Genomic DNA, 19394 nt, shown 5'->3' on the forward strand with positions numbered 1-19394 from the left:
TTCTCAGATGCTTTTGTGGGTGAAAAGATCTAGGAAGAGTACAAGATCTGTTCATCTCACACTAAGGAATCAGCACTGGGAACAGATATCAACTCAGAATACATCAGTTCCTTGGCTACAGCAAGGGGTTCCCCCCTGCCCTCCCCAGCTCTCTAATTTTAGTGAAGCCTGAAACGCCAGCAGTTCAGCCAAATGTGCCAATAAAGACAACAGAGAAAATGCTCACTGAGAAGACTGTCATGAAGAGATCAGGACAAGAGCCAGCTGGGGTGGATAAAGACGTTGGGGAGCTAGGAAGAAGGTCAAGGGCCTCTCCAGGTCTAACATGTGCCAAGAAGTGGAATTAAGCCCAATGCAGAACTCTCAGCAATATGGAAGACCAAAGAGCACTGTTTTGGCCTGAAGGATGAGGGAAGCCAGATTCTCAATACCAGCTGCAGGAGGGGGACACCCTTTAGGTGTTGTGCCTGAAAATCTCAATTAGATAAAGTGAAGCCCTTGAGTTTAGACATAACACTGCCATGTCTCATCTAAAGTGGAGTGAACAGCAAGCTTATGTCCCTCCTAAATTAAATAGTTCTAATCTGATTCTGTGCCACAGTTTGGGGGCAGGGAAAAATGCAAACTGGTGGGAGTGACTTATGGACACAGTGCTATCCCACTACTCTCCTTGTTACCCCACCCCACTTCATCTAACTATAACTGCCAACTTTTAGGACAGGTAAACAGATCTTTCCTCATAATATAAGGAAAAGAGCAAAGCAACAAGGTGAATGCAAACTAACAGAAGCACTTTGGAAGCAATGCATCCAAGCATCACAGGGCACAAAGAAAGGGCATGCAATGGCACACAGACTTCTGTTTACATAACACCTGACAAAAAACAGAACTAGCCCCACATACTCCTACACATGACTGTATGCCTTCAGAGGGGATCATTCACACCCAGAATTCCTGCTCCAGCCTCACCTCCCTGTACAGCGAGTACAAAAAGACAATTGTCTGGATGGTCTTGCCAAGACCCATCTCATCAGCCAGGATGGTGTCTGTGCTCTGGGCCCAGGAAAACCGCAGCCAGTTGAGGCCTTCCAACTGATACATGTGCAGCGTGCCCCCTGTGGCTGTGATGAAGCGTGGCTGGCTGTCATATTTCACGGTCGGCTGCAAGGAAGAGAGTTAAGGCCAAGACAATCTCAGTATCTGGGATGCATGGAACAGACTGACTCCTCTCTTCCCAAGCCCTAGCCCCCAAGAGAAGCTTATGTGTAATGTGGGCCTAGCAGCTACACAGGGCCTTGCACTTTCCCATGTCCCATTTCCTCTATGGGAAGCCAAAGCTGTCCCTTCACTGTAATATCAAGGGGCGGCAGAACCACTACGCTGCTAACTGCTTTCACCGAACCTACATCATTGGTGGGAGAGTTAGGTGGGTCCTCTGAAGTCAGTTCCTTTTTCTTCTTCTTGTACTTCCTGGGCTGCGCTGGGTCTTCACCCATAATCAGCTCCCTAGAGAAAAGAAAGACCTATCTCATGTTTGACCCAAGAATCCCAGGGGGTGCTAGCATGGCTAGAGTGTTCTAGACCAGACAGAGTCCAATATGACCCTGTTTTCTGATTCTCCATCCTAGTTTCCAAGAGATCAACGAAGCTTAAGTGAACTTCTTACCTATGCAGCCAATAGGCCTGCTTGTGGTACTCATAGTCAGGAATTGACATTTCATCCTCCTCCCATGTGGACTGGTCATAGGAAAGGTCACGCCATTTCACCAAGTAGTGATAGTTGCCTTTTTTGTCAATGCTGCGAGTGGTAAATAGGACGCAGAAGAAAAGAGAGAGTACCAGAAAGAAAATACAAAACACAAAGAGGTCTTACTTATTCTCCCTAATGCCAATAGGTGCAGTAGGACTACAAAGCAGCTGATGCAGTCAAGTCAATAAAGTCTACAATGGATAGAATCCTGCACTATAATGAGACTCAACCTCAAACATGACAAAAGAAAGGAGAAAATTAGAGTTCCCAATAATAACTAAAGACTCCTCCTCACGAGTTTTTTTGGGGGGAGGGGAGATTCTTTGGGGGGGGGGAACACATTTGGAAAACATGACGTTTCAACCCATTTTCTCCTCCACAGCCATCAGAATTCTTAGCTTGTCAAAAAACAAAAACAGGGGAAAAAATTCTTAAGTATTGCCATGCTGCCAACTCCCATAGCTTAACCTGTGTGCCTTAACTGGACCATCAACTGCTTCTTATTGCACAGGATATTTTCAGTAACAAAAGGTGGGGTCACAATATTTCAAAGAGATGCATAAATCTTAAAACGTTTAGCAACACACTAACAAGGACTGGGCCACTGACAGGGCTTTGAGGTAAGGTGGCAAGAAGTACTAACTCTCTATACCACACACAGACGCAAGCTGACCTGTGGTTTATGATACGATGGACAGTCATCCAGTCAGGCTTGATGCCATAACGGTAGTACTTTTCCTCCATTTCAGCATACAGAGGATCCTTGTTCTTCCTCTTCTCACTCTTGCCATCATCATCACCAGAGCCATAATCAAGTGGCGGGGGCTCATCCATGTCATTCTTCCGCTGGTAATTCCTGTACATCACCAAGTGAAAGATCTCGAGCTAGGATTCAATGAGAAGAGCACAAAGGAAGAGGAAGGACATGAGAAATGCAAAAGGGAGTGAGAATATGAAGACTGCCATGGTGAGACAATAGCAACACTGATGTGACCAGTGCTGAAAGAAAAAGCAGCTTCTGCACTTGTTCTTGCTGCTCTCTTCTCCACTAGGGATAAAACAGAGAGGGTTAGACAGAGGGGGACCAGATCTTCCTTGCCTTCCTTTCTTGCTTGTTTCTGCCTCCTTTGTCAGCCATCTATTCCAAAAGTGATCTAGGCAGCCAACATTGTCTGGTTTAGTCAGGGTTAATGAACTGACTGCCCTCTGTTGTAAAAGACAAAAGAACCAGTCTGGACCTGACCCTCTGCTCTCTTCCCATCTTTTCGTAGATAACGGAGGATGTGCCGCAACATGTCTTCCTCCCATCCTTTTCTCTTTTAAATTAGTTTAGAAAGGATCAGGCTAATTCTATTCAAGAATGTATTTCTTTAGTAATAAATGTTCCTCCTGTTGAGGATTCTAAACTTATTTTTCTGCCTGCAATCTGGTTCTTTCAAACTCACCATCCTAATATGGGAAATCCACTGTGACTGGACCAAAGCCTCTAGCAGGCTTTCATTCCAATAATAATGTTTTGCCAGCCATCCCCTCTAACAACCAGTCCCATGGCTTAAGGGAGATCCCAAAGAAGATACCATGATGATATCAAAATTTAGAATCTCTTTATCCTCAGTAGACAGGACAGAATGGACAGACTTCTGGCAAGCGCTGGCTTCTATTGACAGACCTGTCATCTATGACTATCTCTTATTTCAAAACCCCATTCTTCAATATGAAATTTCTTTCTAAAGAATTGGGCTATTGGTATTGTTCACTCAGCTTGGCAGCAGCTTCTTCATATAAAAGGCTTTCTCAGCCCTCCTACATGGGCCACCTCATAGGCAACCTGTGATATATGTCAGAGTCAATGGGCTCTGATGCCTCTCCCCATTTCCAAATTGTTTGCAACAGCTGACAATGCCCAATCCACTGCACTGCTGAACTAAACCTGCTTGGAATGGGATGCTGGCAACCTTAGGTGCGTAAAAAGAGTGACAGGACTTGGGAGAAGAGTGAAGAAGTCTGACCCACAGTTGCAGTATTACTGCTTTATTGTCATTTATGCTGGACACAAAAGAGAGTTAGAGAGAGAGCAGCAAGAATTCACTGATGCTATGTAGAATTCCTAGAAGCATGCACATGTTAACCAGTCTCAGCAAAAGCAAAGAAACTTGTGGCATCTTATATTTACCATAGCAGCTTTCATTGACCATAGTCAATTTCAAAAGATTCCTGATGGGTTGTTACTAATATCATAAACATTGCAGCCCAAACGTTCCAAATTTTGCCTATACACTAATATAACCACCAATGAAGAAAGGAGGTAAAGTCTCAATTCCACATCGGCCGTCACCCACATTTAATTGTACCTGCAATTCTTTTATCCAGGAGCAGTGCCAATAGGAAAGGCCAACCCACTTGACAAAGAATTCACGCTCCGAACGGCCCTGCATTGCCTTGGGTGGTGGCTCATCTGGGTTGCCCTCAGATGGCGGGGGCACAGCGACTGGCATTGGAGGCTCCCCCCATCGCCAGTAGAGAATTTTCTGTACACGGCCCTTTAGCATGGGACACTAGGAATGGAAAATAGAGGCTGTTAGATATTCAGGAAGCCAAATAAAACTTCTTTCCTAGGAATGAGTCCTTTATAGACCCTTTAAAATACAAGTGAGACTGGTTTTTCTCTTGTCCTTTCTCACAGGTCAACCACCCCCTTTTACCCAAATCCCAGTATCATACCCTCTCTCCCAGCAGTCTCACCGTACAGCGGGGACACAGCCATTCCCCATTGGGGATTTCAGGAAGCGGTGGGTTGAGGCAGTGGATATGGTAGGAGGAGATGCAAGCATCACAGCATAAGAGCTCGCCACCGTCCTTACAGACACGGCAGTACTCCATGTGATCGTCCTCCTCCTCCTTCTCGCCATCATCCATCTCCCCTTCATACTCATCCTCTTCCTCCTTCGGCTCCCACTGCACCCCTTCTTTTTCCTGTAGGCCGGCAACATGACAGAAGCAAAGAGAGAGAGCTGGATTGTGATATATGAGTCACGCAAGCAGGAGCGCTTGGAGGCTGGAACAACAAATACTGTTCAAATGGTTCCAAATGATTTTCAAATACTTGAACATTTGTTTTATACAGCCAAAATGCTCAGCAAAGGAAAACAAAGTACATGGAAGAGTCATAGTTTTGAAATTATGTTTATTATTTAAGGAGAACCAGAGTTGCTCTGAAGAATTAAATTTGAATTCTTTTGAAAAGATCCAGACACTTTAATCCAATAACAACAGACTCAGGCTCCTAGCAGAAGATCAGGATACCAAAAATATCCACTGCCATTGTGTTAAACAGTTGAGTATTGGTCATGGTGGTACCAGAATATGTGAGGGCTTGATTATAATTTGGCATCTAAACGGACAAATCAGAGTCCTTTCCCTATACCCCAGCCCTTGTCTCCTTGTCCCTATGCACACAGCACCCCCCAAGGCCCCTCTTTTTCCACCCCAACCCACACACTATTTTAAAATAGTTTTTAAGCCTGAACCACATGGTTCTGGAACGGAGGGGTTTGATTTATTCCAGTTGCAGAGCAGGTTGCTTACCTATCTATGTGGGTCTTTGAATGGTCATCTGTGAATTTACACAATTAGCAGAAAACCCAATTGTGCGATACACAGTGACTACAAATAAGAAGAATAGGTTGCTTACCTGTCACTGTGGTTCTTTGAATAGCAATCTGTGATTCCACACAATTAGGCTTTAGACCTAATTGTGTGATTCAAATGGACCCAAAGAAAACCTGACTTTTGTGATCACAATGTTTTGGATTTTTTTTTTAAAGCATAGAATTCTGCGCTCCTAAATTGGAATAGGAGGTGCACCCTTCATCAAGCAAAGGCTGTAGCAGGCAAACTCCTTCCCTAGAAATGTGGGAGACAGGGGGTGGGAGGTGCTAGTGTGCAGAGAACAAAGAAGAAAGGTGAGCAGCTTACACAGTGGGGGCAGCTCCACTTGCCCTCAGGGGCCTTGTCTAGCTCCGGATCCAGGCACACCAGGTGATAAGCTCTGGGACATGAGTCGCAGAGGATGATCTCCCCGCCCTGCTGACACACCTCACAGTAGTCTTGGTGGTCTGTCTCGTAGCCATCTGCCTCTTCTTCACCAGCAACTGCCAAGCCAGGGAATAAGAAGAAAGGAAAACAGCATGAGGGCACTTCCCAAGTTCAGAACTATGTGCATTCTACATCATTTTTTCATAGAATCACAGCTGGAAAAGACTTCAAGGGCCATCAAGTGCCATGCAGGAATAAACAATCAAAGCACCCCAGACAGATGGCCATCCAGCCCCTGTTTAAAAACCTTCAAAGAAGGAGATTCTACCACACTCTGAGGGAGTGTATTCAACTTTCAAACAGCTCTTACTGTCAGGAAGTTCTTCCTAATGTTGAAATGGTATCTCTTTTCCTGTGGTTTGCATCCATTGCTCCATGTCCTATTCTCTGGAGCAGCAGAAAACAACTTGTTCCATCTTCAATATGACATCCCTTCAAATAATTTAAACAGGGCTATCTTATCTTGAGATAGGGCAGGTCTGTGTTTGGGAGCCACCACCTTACTTTCTTTAAAAATATAAGGGGCTCTCAACTGCATTTGCAGCTGATCCCAAAGAGGGGACATAGCTAAGAAGTTATGTTTACTACAAGAAAAGGAAGAAGAGGCTGGGAAATCAAAAGCACAGTGGATGTCATACAACATAACCCCACCTTTAGTACACACAAATGACTGGGGTGGATACTACTCCACACACAAGTTACCAGAATTCCTTAGCCACATATAATACACTAGAAAATAACATTTTTTCTACAGCTACTAAGTGAGACAGGCAACCTCTAATTCTTCTGACCTTTTTTTAAAAAAATGGAAAAAGATGTCTCTCTTCATAACCCAAATGCAAAGAGAGGCCACTAGGAATGGCAAGAATATTTACAGCTATTTGTTTCCAGGTTTTTTAGAAATGGCTTTCCCAACATTCAGGAAACCCAACTGGAAAGAATAATAAAATAGTGAGAATTGCATACTATTTCCCCCTGATATTGGGCATCCAAGAGTGTTGCTCAGGAATTATTCTGTGGAGAAAAACACATTCATTCATTCATTCATTCATTCATTCATTCATTCATTCATTGCACACATTTTTTCTACACTGAACATGGGAATTCCTATACAATAAATAAATAAATAAATAAATACATACATACATACATACATACATACATACATACATACATACAATTGCTGTTTCCTGCACAGAAAAGGGGGGGGGGGTGAACTTTTTTCCTATGCAGAGTTTTTCCTGTGCAACACTTTTGGGATCTTCAAATATAGAAAGAATACTGCAGAAAAATATCAATTTTTCCAGCAACAGGAGGAAAATTAAGTAAATTGTTTATCTTCACATATGAGGATGAAATAGTTGAGGATTTACATCCTTATGGTCCACAAAATCAGGAGTGGTGTCTGGGTACCCACCCACCATCAAACTACAATCCACAGCTTAGGCTCACCTTTTTTTTTCTTCCGCCCAGGCCTACCCCGCTTGAGTTTCTTGACCCTTCCCGAACTGTCTGAACGCACCGAGGAGCTGTGAACACTGGAGTTGTCGAGGTCAGATTCTTCCTCTGGCTCTCCTGCCTCATCGCTCTGAAACAAATGCTGCACATAACCGGAGCGGCCCTCCATTAGGAAAGGCCCAAACAGAGGAAGAAATGAGGGGGAACGGATGGAGAAGAGATGACAATGCGGGCAGGGACTACCACTTAAAGGTTAGTATCAGCCTCAAAAACAGGCAGAGAAAGGAAAGAGGAGATTGCTTACCAGCCAGTCCTGCTCAGTAATGGAGCAGGGGGTAGTTTTTTGGGATAAGAAGTACTCAGTGTAATTTAAGAAAGACACATCCTTCTGTGTTACAAGGAAAGGATGAGGGTAGGTAGAAAGAAAATGGGTATGATGTCATAACTGAACAAACATGCCTACAGTCATACCATGCAACCCTATCTTACATCACCATCATAGTTTGTAAGAAAGATCTCATGGCTACAGGGGTGAGAAGCCCTGAAAGCAGCAATGTGCACACAATGCAACAATTCCTGAAAGTTTCAATATGGCATAGGACTTCCAGGGGTCAAAGTTCTACTCTTATTTATTACTACATGCAAAACAAGCAAAGGGGTGCAAATGAACTTAATTTGCAAGAGATAAATAGAAATGAGCTCATTTTAGTACAATTTTTTAAAAAGTTGCACCCTGTCCTGCCTGTTTGTCCAGAATAAGCCCAGCCATGAAGCCCTTCATTACATCAAGCTCGGCATCAACATTCACACACTGCCAAGGAATGGGCCTTACTGAGCTGCTCTTCTTGCGCTTGCCCCCAATCATGCCCAACTTGATCTTCAGTGGTGCCATTTTCTTCCCCTTCATCTTCCTCTTCACCTCTGGGACACGAGGGCTCTTGCTCCGCTTCTTGTGGCCCGGGCCTTTTGTGGAAAAAATTAAGGAAGCTGTCACAAGGACATTGCATTGTTTCGCCCCTCATTTGAAAAGAGAAATGTGGGCCTCTGTGAAGCTGCAAAGCTGCAAGCAGATGGCAGAGCTTGGCAAGTGATTCCTGGAGTGATACTACGTCTACTAGATGCCAAGAACCCAAGTGTCCTTGCTGCTATTCTCTTTTGCTCCAACCCATTATCATCCTCGCTTATCAAAGGGGGTGGGAAAAAGGAGTCTGGAAACGAGTGAAAACAAATACTTCAAGTTCCTCAGGAAGAAAGGAGTATAGTACGCTAGCACATCAAAATCTGGGAGCCAAGGTCCACCCAGGTTGCAGAATTCCAAGCCTTTAACCCACTATTTCACCCTCCATTCTATGGAAAAGATGAAAGTTCAGACTCACTGGTCTAAGTGCACAATCTTATACCCTGAATCCTAACTTCAGTAGTGGCTGGTGGTTTTCATGGGACAATAAATCCACTCCTGGGTTTTGTTGAAATTCAAAAGAACTGTCCAAGCGACTGAACCTAACATGGCAGATGGGGTTCAGCACCTTGCACCGCTCCTTTAGAGCTCAGGCTGAAACCCAAGATATGGAAACCAAGAGCTACCACTGATTGACCTTGGTTCAGCTCAAGAAACACAATGGCTAGTGTGTGGTTTTGTAGGTACACACACCCATACTCACTCTAACCTAGAAGCGCCTCCTCCCCAATTCAGAGCTGTAATTTCATAACAATGGAGACAGACTCAGCCTCTACAGCAAGGAGAATCTGGATAATTCAAACCAGCAGATTTCTTCAACACACTCCAGGACCTCCACCTACTCCAAGAAGCCCAAGGGCTCCTGGCACTCACCTTTGCCTTCTTTAGTTTTGGCTTTGCGAATTGGAAGAGGCTGAGAAGGCGGCTGTAGCAGAGGCAGAGGTGGAGGCGGCTCAGGTGAAGCAGTGACGGCAGACACCGCAGCCGACACTTGCTCTGCTACTGCGGCAGCGGCAGCGGCAGCGGCAGCAGCCACAGCTGCTGTTGACCCTTTGAAGGGGTTGTTGGCACTGAACTCCCGCCATTTGGCTCCCATGATAGTCATCATTTTGGACATTGGAATCTTGGGGTTCTTTTTGGCAATAAGAGGCCTGGGGCAGGAGGAAGAGAAAACAGTTATTCAATGTACCCACTTGGTTCAAGATACAAATTGCCCATCATCTCAGGAAAGAAGCTGCCTTGATACCATGGCTATCCATGTTTTTCCCCTGCTTAATCCGTTAGGCCATTCTTGTTTCTTTATACAAATCAGGAATCCTATTTCCACTTCCCCTGCCTACTGAACACTAGAATCTGCTCCCAAAGAGTTCAAAAATCAAAACTTCCTCCATCACAGGCCTCCTACAGTCACAGCTCCTCTTCTTCTATTTCAATGCAAGGAACAAACTTGGAAGCCCTGAATAATTTTTTATGAGCAAACAAACACTTTTATTTATTTACTTAGATAATGAAGAGTAGAATGAGAAGAGTGAGGACTAGGCAGCTGTATAGCTTAGAAACCTTGAAGCACAAGGTAAAAACCAAGCAACCATGACAACTCTCACAATTTGCTCATGATGGCTGGGGCCTTGGTTGTAATCTAGAAGAGTAACTTTTCCAGGCCCTAACAGTAAAAATCAAAAGGGCAAGGGAACATCAAGTACACGAGGAATTGGACCAATAACGTAAGAGCCCACCAAGGGACGTTAAAAACCAACAAGGAAACAGCTAGAGAAAATGACCCATGGCCTTAGATGTCCCTACACTAATGGACACAGCATGGGAAATAAGCAAGATGGACTTGAAGTAAGAAAGCAAATATGATTTAACATCACTGAAACCGGGGGGGGGGGGGGGGGGACAAATTTTATGATTGAAACACAGTAATGGAAGGATATAAATATAACCTATTCATAAGAAAAAGAGACCAACAGGAAAGGAGAAGGAACATTATATGTCAAGGATATGTACGTCTGTGAGGAGATCCATGACTTAAAAGCATGGAAACCAGATTGAGAGTATTTGGGTCAAAATTAAAGGGGAGAGAAACAACAGTGACTTCGTAATGTCTCCTATAGGTTCCCCAGCCAGACTGAAGATTTGGATGATGCCATCCTAAAGCAAATGAACAAATATTTAGAAAGAAGAGAGATAATAATAACGTGATATTTCAGTGACCCAGATATTTGTGGGAAGTCACATTCTGCCAAAAGTTTAAGGTCCAACAAATTCCTCACTAGCCTTGCAAACAATTTAGTTGTACAAAAGGTGGGGGAAATAAAAAGGGGATCAACTGTTTTGGATTTGATACTAAGCAACAAAGATTAACTGGCCAATGGAGTGGAAATACTGGGAACTTTGGGTGAGAGTGACCATGTTTTCTTGGGAATTTTATGCAGAAGAAAGAGGAAGCCAAACATAGTCAGCACACGCTGTAGACTTCAAGAAAGTTGATTTAAGTAAGCTTAGGGGAATGATCCCTTCCGACTCTATGCATCTGTTATTAAGTTCCCAGAGCTATCGTGCGAATTAAGTATTTTAGAACTGGCCCCATGAATTAGAGATTCATTGAAAATGATACAAAGCATTCCTTTTCATTCTCACTTTCATTCTGATAAGTGAGGCCAACAGGATAGCAGCATATTAGGCTGGCAGATCAGGCCAATGTGGAACTGCTTGGTACCAACTTCGGCTGATACGCCAACTGCGACCCTACCTCAATCAAAAGGGCCTTGAAGCTGTAGTACATGCTCTGGTAATCTCTCATCTTGATTTCTGTAATGTGCTCTACATGGGGCTACCCTTGTATCAAGTTCAGAAGCTTCAACTAGTGCAAAATGCGGCAGCCAGGTTGGTCACTAACTCTTCGAGATTTGACCACATAACACCTATTTTGAAAGATCTACACTGGCTCCCAGTCAGCTTCCGGGCACAGTACAAGGTGTTGGTTATCACCTTTAAAGCCCTATATGGCTTGAGCCCGGGTTACTTACAGGAACACATCTCCCTAGACAATCTGCCTCGCACGCTTAGAACAAGTGGGAAGAATCTGCTGGAAGTATCAGCATCCAAACATGTCTCTACTTCCCAAAAAGCATTCAGCATAGCTGCACCTAGACTATGGAACAGACTCCCAGAGGAGACTCGCCTTATTACATCCTTGGAAATTTTCAAGAACACGGTAAAGACAGAGCTCTTTCGTCACATGTATCCTCCTAACCTCCTATGAAGACTACTGGTATGGAACGAGAGCACCTGACCCTGTGATTGATTGATGTTTCATGTTTTTAGCTGTGTTTTTAATTATGTGGTAACTAATGTTGTAATATTGTAATTGTTTTTAACTCTGTTGTGATCCCGCCTCAATCCATCGGGAGAGGCAGGAAGATATAAATAAAAACTATTATTATTATTATTATTATTATTAAGTAGGTCTGCTCTGCACAGAAAACCAAAGCATTATGTACAGATCGCACCAGTCGCTACTCCTGCAGGAAAAGCCCAGCAAGGCAAGGATTACAATTCTCCTTCCTCTCAGTTCTTATCAGTCTCAAGGGAGGACAAGGACTGCCAAAGTGGAACAGGCCAATGCTCTGTTTAATCCGACAGGGACCAGTACTGCTGTACACACTGGAACAAAGCACGGTGCTGCAGTACAGGGCTTGAGGCACAGCTCTCTGACCTCCCCACTCTTCTTCCTCCATCCTCCCACCCCGAGCCAAAACCCCCCAAAGCATAAGACATCCATCATTTGCAATAATCCTCACTGCAGAGGCTGTCTCTTCTTGATCTCGCTGCCCCCAGCCAGCCTTGACACTTCATCAGCTGTCAACACACAGCACTAGTAACCAGCACACTGACATTTGACCCAATGCGGGTTTGAGTCTACAAGGACCTCTGGGACTTTGGCTGGCAGACATTCATAGCCTTTGTGTGTATCTCTGAGCGACGGGCATAAATATGAATTTTTATAATTCTGACAGGAAAGCCAGGCCAGGACTCTACAGGGGTTCATTTCTAGCAAACCTGGTCCCTAACCACATTCAGCTGTTGTGTAAACCTCTACTTCCCACACGTTTCAAGGCCCCTAGAGTCCTGCAGCACAGTGTTGTTTTGAAAAGAAATACAGTAAGAACTGAAAGGACAATATTTTGCAAATGGAACACATGCCTTAAAACAGGTCTGTTTCAACAGGTCTCTGTATCTAACAGTATTGATTTTTCTACTGAGCTCAACTCACACCTGAGACTTCACACACATAAGTACCACCGCCAGAATAGCTGGAATTCTGCAAATGAACAGAAACTTTTCTCAAGATGATGAATCCAATGCACTATCCAATTTTCTAAACTTGCATGGTAAGACTGGATGTGCCCATAAGTATTCACGCTCTCTAGATAATCCAAATGTGGACTAGTGGGCTGCCTGTGATGCCCCACAGCCCTTCTTGGTTTCATTAATGCATGCAGTGTTCCATGGCACAGTTTACGTCCCAGGTCTTCTACACAATGTCACCCAGGTTTCCAAATCAGGCCATGCTTGAAGATGATGAAAAACCTATCCATTTCCTTCAGACACAAATAACTATTTCTCTAGAAGACAGTCATTTCCTTCATCATTCCCTCCCAGAAATCAGAAGTCTAAGAACCTCATAATCCTACATGTCCTCTTGTTTCATCTTAGCTAACAAAAGAATAAATGATCCTTGCTTGTCTCTGTTGAGGGACTTTTACATCGCCTTTCCCAGAGTTTGGAAACATTCCTTTTTTGGACTACAACCCATGTTCAACACTGTTGCAACTTTTAGCGCAAAAAGGTAACTTTTCCAAGTTCAGTCCCTCTCCATGAAACAGAACAGTCACAGCAGTAGTTCAGGGATGGGAAGTGTGTGGTCCTCTGGATGCTGGATTACAGCTTTCTGCATTTTCCACCACTGACAATGCTAGCTAGAAACAACAGGGACTATAGGCAAATAATATCTGGAAGGCTCCATGATTTCCCCCCTTTTGCTGTAGAGGCAAACAAATACAAAAAGAAAAGAAAAGAAAAGCTCCACTATTGCTCAGTTTGAATAATCCTCCCTACCACAATCACCTTCCCATCACATCCTTTACTCTTCTCACACACTCTTGACATCTAAACTGGGGAATCTATGCTTAACTGACCTCCAAAAGCACAGTCTGAAATGGAGTTGCAAACCATGCTTCAGAGGTCTGCTCTAACCATAATTTTCATTCTGCAAAGGGCTCTTGTAGCATCTTTCAGACTGACTTGGTCTAGACCAAGTCTATGAAAGTTTATGGTACAACTTCTTTCACTCAGTTAGTCTCAAAGGTGCTGCAGGATCTCTTAGCATACTGATATTCCAGACTAACACAGTTATGTCTCTAAATAATTTTCCCGAGTTAGAACAACAAGTTATAACAACTTGGCATGCAATAGGAGAAGAAAGAGTTGTGTGCAAAGGGTGTGTGCACAGACCCAGGCCACTTTCCCATTCCTCTAAACCATGATTTGGCGAATCATCTGAACGGAACCAATCAGAAAGCAAGTGTGCAGATTCATACTATGATCTCATCCTGACTACTGAATTTAGCTTTTCAGTTATTGATGGTCCCCACAACCCACAATGCATTGCAGACTATTAAGGGATGCTATTAAAGAAATATGAGCTTTTACTTTAAAGGGAGGGGAGAATGTTAAGCGCCTGCACTGACGCGGTGGGGGGGGGGGAGTGATGTCTGAATTTATTTCATTTCAAAATGCTTTCCAGAAATAGGCGGGGCTCTGAGACAAAGACAGGCCTGAACAAAACAAAGGAACAGCCGCAGCAGCAGCAATAGGTCTGCCATGTCTTGCATGTGGAGAGAAACTAAAAGGGAATGAGGCCAGGGAGCAGGAAAAGGAGAGGCAGATGCAAGTATAGCAACAAGGTAACGGAAGCCCCAGCCAATGTGACTTACTATTTCAGACTGCAATACCATATGGCATCAATTCTACATCCAGAGAAAAAGATAGTGGGCTAATATTAAAAACAGATTAAAAGGAAGGGAAAGAGAGAGAAAGGGTCTGTGGAAGGGGGAGTGAAGTAAAACAGAAAGGGATGGCACAATATGGCAGATTCATAGCACCCGCATCTCATCTCTCCTCCAACAGGGAAACTGGACCCTTCAGGAACAAAACCTCTGGAGGACGTTGGCCCCAGTATCCATCATCTGGGATTGTCCATGTTTTTCAGCTCTTTACCCAGTTCAAAATACTCAGGCTGAATTCAACGTTCTCTCAGTTCCCTTAATCACACTGACTTTCATTCTAGTTCTTATGCTAGCTCTCTGTTTCTCTCTCCCTTTGAATTCAACAGCTGCTTTGCTTCTTGACCTCTCCACATAACTGCTAACGCAAACTATGGCCTGTTACAGACTGCCAAGATAAAGCTGCTTTGAGTCTCTTTGGAGGTATGCTGTTTAAATGATGCATGCATCCTAAGAATCTGGAAGCTGCACCAAAAGCCGCACTCCAGTGCTTAGGAATGGAGTGTGGCTTTGGTGTGACCTCCGGACTCTTAGGACCCATGCATCATTTAAACAGCATACCTCCAAAGAGACCCGAAGCAGCTTTATTTTGGCAGTCTGTAACAGGCCTATGTGATGAAAAGGAGGCCTGCTGCTATATTCTGGTCCCTCACTCTGCTACTGTGCTAGCAATGAGGTGTTACAGTCAATTGAGGGAGGATAGGGTTAGCGCAGGCACACATGTAACCGTGCCCACAGAGTGCAACAGATAAGATTGGGTCAACAGGCACTGTTCCTACCATGGCTCCTGTTCTCGGTCTAGTGATGCTGTGAAAATACACTGCTGGACTCAAATGAAACAGGAGATCAGGTTTAATTCCCTTGAGGCCCTACCATAAGGCTGAAGGATGGCCTTAAGCAAGAACTATTTCTGAACCTCCTGAACTTTGCAGGGTTGCTGTGAAAATAAAAACGTGCTAAATGATCAAATACTTTGCACATGGGGGGAGAACTGCAACACCAGTTACAGTTCAACATAGCACCACAGCAATGCTGCAGGTCTCTGAGATCCCTGAATAAGAAGTTGCATTTGAGAAACACATCCAACACTCCCATGCACAGCAAGAGACCTTTAAGTCCCTGGGGAGTTATGAAAAACACAAGAAAAGGTTCCAGAGGGGCTTCCCAGCAGGAGCTCCATGTCACTATTCCTGAGGGAGCTCTTGGCTGATCCCAACAGCAGCAGCAGCAGCCAGCAAAGAAGGCAAGTTGCCTCAGGTAGAGCCAAATGCCAAACAATTTAGAGCTAATTAGAGTCAGGCTGTGAGCTTTCCTTCCCTAAAGCCCTACTGGCAAGCCTGTCCCTTGAGCACCTGGCACAAATCACTGCTTTGATTAAAACTGGTGAGGCCCAGGTGGCCCACAAATCCCATGAGTGTCGGTACCAGATTTCTGCCATTGGTCACAGGGAGCTCTTGGCGGTGGAGTGTGTCTCCGCCTGCCAAACCAAAGCAGGAAGATACTGCAGGGCCTGCCAAGGCCACTGGCTGCTTCCTTGTAATTGACATGAGCTCAGTCTTGCCTGGATCTAGTCACAGGCTCCCAGCCAGATAAGCCCGCAGGTCTGTGGATGCAAACACTGGGCTGTTTGGTGTTCCATGCTTGTTTTAACTAGGCTGCAAGCTTTAGATGAGACACAATTAGTCAGCATACTACACCTTTGTTAAAGACACAGGTCCGCTGTCTCTCCACATCCCCACCACCATCCCTTTTATTTGTACCATTCATTTATACAACCAGTGAACAGGAGCTATACCCCAGTATTTCAGTTTAATAAACCATTCTTGCCTTTACCCAGTTCTCGGAAACAAGAATAATCATAGGGCAGGTGAACACTTCTTCAGAGACCTACCTACATTCCCCAAATATTTGTTCATCATCAAGTAGGGCCATCTCCAAAAGCAGGAGCAAAAACTGTCTCTCATGATATAAGTGTCTCCCATGATATAACTAAATACAATTCTCCTTCTAAAAAGAAGCAGGCAGGGTGCAAATGTGTTCCAGCTCACAAAGGGTACACAGTATATAGTCCATCTGCCTGACAATGACTGCATTTTTTAAAACATTGCTGTTTGTTGCTTAGAGCAGGCTTTTTTCCATGTCTAAAGCTATTCTAAATAAACACAAAGATAAAATATCTATATCAATATTTAGAACTGTCCACAACATCCACTCCAGAGCTTCAAACACCATCAAGTCTTCAAAGAAACAAATGAACAAACAAAACAGGTGTAGTTTGAAATCCACTCCCCCCTGCCCCAAATCATCATCATAGCAATTACCTCATAAACTGGCTGAAAGCTTTGTAATTTGTCAGGGTGTGATAGTCCTCTTCAGTGAAGACATGATCTACATCCTCCAGTCCCCAAGTCATGAGCAGCTGAGCAGAGGATTTTTGCTCCACCTTTAAAGGAATATAAAACGTTCTGGTTGTTTGAGCTTTTGAAGCAACAACTTTCATTCTATGCTACTGCTATTGAGGAATGCAGGGACAAGAGAAGTGCCAGTCTGGAAACACACCTGGGACACACAAGTGGGCCTTAACATTAGTACACTAGTGTGCTGTGAGAGGAGGTCAAGCATGCCCTGACAAATTCAGCTCCATGTTGTATGCCTCTACTACTCTGTGGCTATTGAAGCATTAATCCCTTCACACTCTATCAATTTAAGGATGCTGGGATAGTCCCAAGGAATGAGGGGGGAGAAAATCTACTGGGATTCTGTGGAGTTTATCACACAGTGTGATAAACTCTGTGGTGTTTTCTGTGTCACACCTGATTTGTTGTTATTACGTGCCTTCGGGATGATTCCGTCTTCTGGAGACCCTGTCCTAGGGTTTTCTTGGCCAAGTTTATCAGAAGTCTGCCACTACCTTCCTCTGAAGCTGAGAGAGAGTAGTCGAAGGCTTTCATGGCCGGCATCCATAGTTTTTTGTGGGTTTTTTGGGCTATGTGGCCATGTTCTAGCAGAGTTTCTTCCTGACGTTTCGCCAGCATCTGTGGCTGGTTTACAAACCAACGAAGAAAATCCAGCAAATGCTGCACTCAGCCAAGGACCAAAGAGACCCTCTCACAGCCGCAGGAGTTTACCACATACCATGCAGCTGTGGACAGGTCTACATAGGGACCACCAAACGCAGTGTGCAAACAAGAATCAAGGAACACGAGAGACACTGCAGACTGGGCCAGCTAGAAAAATCAGCAGTAGCAGAACATGTTACAAACCATCCTGGGCATAAAATACTGTTTGGAAACACTGGAATTCTGGACCATGCCAACCACTACCATGTCAGGATGCACAGGGAAGCCATTGAAATCCACAAACACCTAAACAATTTCAACAGGAAAGAGGAAACCCTTAAAGTAAACAAGGTTTGGCTACCAGTCCTGAAAGACAGCAAGATAAAAACTCAACAAATGCAAATGAGAACTCTCCCAGCAGACAATGAGCACTATCAAGCAGACACTAATCCTCTTGTGCAGACCCTCACACCCTGAGGCCTGCCATTAGCAACAAACAATATACATGCAAATCACTCCTGCCTTTCCAGGTCACACAATATATAGAGCCAAGTCCTTTCCAGGCAAACATTCTCTGAAGATGCCAGCCACAGATGCTGGCGAAACATCAGGAAAAAACTCTGCTAGAACATGGCCACATAGCCCGAAAAACCGACAAAAAACTAGGAGAGAGAGTAATTTGCCCAAGGTCACCCTGTGGGTTTCCACAGTTGAACAAGGATTCCAATCCTGATCACAGGGTGGTGACACTTATTATACTATATTGTAGGTACAAGAACTACACCTGCCCTCTGAGGTGACAGCCTGAATAAGAAAAACATATATATTCTGTTGTGTGTAGGGTAAGTCAAACTCCAGATTTAACTAGAAAAAAAGATTGCGTCACAGATTTAAGGAATGTGCAGAGTACACCTTTTGGGACACTCAGCAACCTAAGCATGATATGAAATTATTATGCTAAGGTGGAGCAAGCACTATCCCAGGACTGGTTTTCATGTGCACAGGAGAGGGTGAAGTGGCGGCAATAAGCCTTGAGTACCCGGCACACATTCTTCCTGCTTCCAGCTGGGAGCACACAAGCCACTACTTCCACCTTTGGAAGGAAAGAGCAGAAGCATCACAGCTTAGCAAGATGTGTGCCTGGTGCCCAGGCCTTGTCGTCACAGCCTTCACTGTTGCCCTGAGGGCACTTCTCAGCCTGGCTGCAGTCAATTATATTTATAAAAAATTTTTTGACTAATACTTCATTTTCAGTACACAACTAGTTGAAACCGAGAATCCCAAGCTCTCCAATCCCACAGGCCCACAGTATTTGTATGTTGAGTTTACTGTTTTTATTTTTAAATGATTACTTGCTTTGGGAAGGTTTTATGCATTGAGAATGCAATATACTTAGTAATTCAATTAAAAACAATAAAAACTCAGACCAGAGTCCCCAATTTGTGTCATTAGAAAAACCCATGTGGCATGGAAATCAGTCTTCAGTGAGCTTTTGGGAGACTCTCATTTACAATCAGCCTGAGGCTTCAGACTTCATTATCACTTGGATTTTCAAGGCCTTTTTTTGTTTGTTTGCTCAAGGCCACAATGTGACTCATATGTGAGAAACACCCCCCCCCATTGGATTACATGAAAAAGAGTGAACAGACCAGGTCTTGGGAGGTTCTGGACATTAGGCCCTCTGACTGGTTAACTGGAACCATCTTGTTTGTTATTCATTATGGAGATAAAAGAATACCACCACCACCACCCTGTTTATTGCTTCATGTCATGCTGGAACCTTTTTAGTTTTGTCTTATAGCTTTCTATTTCTCTGGGATATGCTCGGGTATCTAAGCACCTGAATCCTGTCTAATGAAGTCATTTGGCAAATATAGGTAGCACACGGCTGACCCAGACCGGTGCTTTGCGCCAGCCTGGACACGTAGTATGGCTGCCCAGGGGCGGAGCAACCACATACCCCACAACCTTATTATGTGGCGGAAGCGGCGTCACACGGGCGC

At 44.2% G+C, this 19394-nt stretch overlaps 1 protein-coding gene across 9 annotated transcripts in view; it reads right to left on the reverse strand.

The window, feature by feature from the left end:
* The window catches only part of CHD3 (chromodomain helicase DNA binding protein 3), a 78729-nt gene that overhangs the window by 28091 nt on the left and 31244 nt on the right, over positions 1-19394 (reverse strand). For 4 of the 9 annotated variants that reach the window (XM_089480032.1, XM_089480031.1, XM_089480036.1 and 1 more), the window contains exons 4-14: positions 16654-16775; positions 9135-9412; positions 8136-8266; positions 7298-7445; positions 5726-5901; positions 4493-4723; positions 4102-4305; positions 2424-2635; positions 1667-1798; positions 1407-1506; positions 970-1161 (exon numbers count right to left, since the gene is read on the reverse strand). In XM_089480032.1, the coding sequence (XP_089336158.1) occupies positions 970-1161; positions 1407-1506; positions 1667-1798; positions 2424-2635; positions 4102-4305; positions 4493-4723; positions 5726-5901; positions 7298-7445; positions 8136-8266; positions 9135-9412; positions 16654-16775 (1926 nt within the window). Of the gene's footprint in view, positions 1-969; positions 1162-1406; positions 1507-1666; positions 1799-2423; positions 2636-4101; positions 4306-4492; positions 4724-5725; positions 5904-7297; positions 7446-8135; positions 8267-9134; positions 9413-16653; positions 16776-19394 lie in introns of those variants that run through there. The other 5 variants (XM_089480033.1, XM_089480034.1, XM_089480037.1 and 2 more) reach the window with 5 other exon arrangements.

Source organism: Sceloporus occidentalis, unplaced genomic scaffold (assembly GCF_023333645.1).
Source record: "Sceloporus occidentalis isolate IW3139 unplaced genomic scaffold, rSceOcc1.0.p SCAF_14, whole genome shotgun sequence".
Classification (NCBI taxonomy): Eukaryota; Metazoa; Chordata; class Lepidosauria; order Squamata; family Phrynosomatidae; genus Sceloporus; species Sceloporus occidentalis.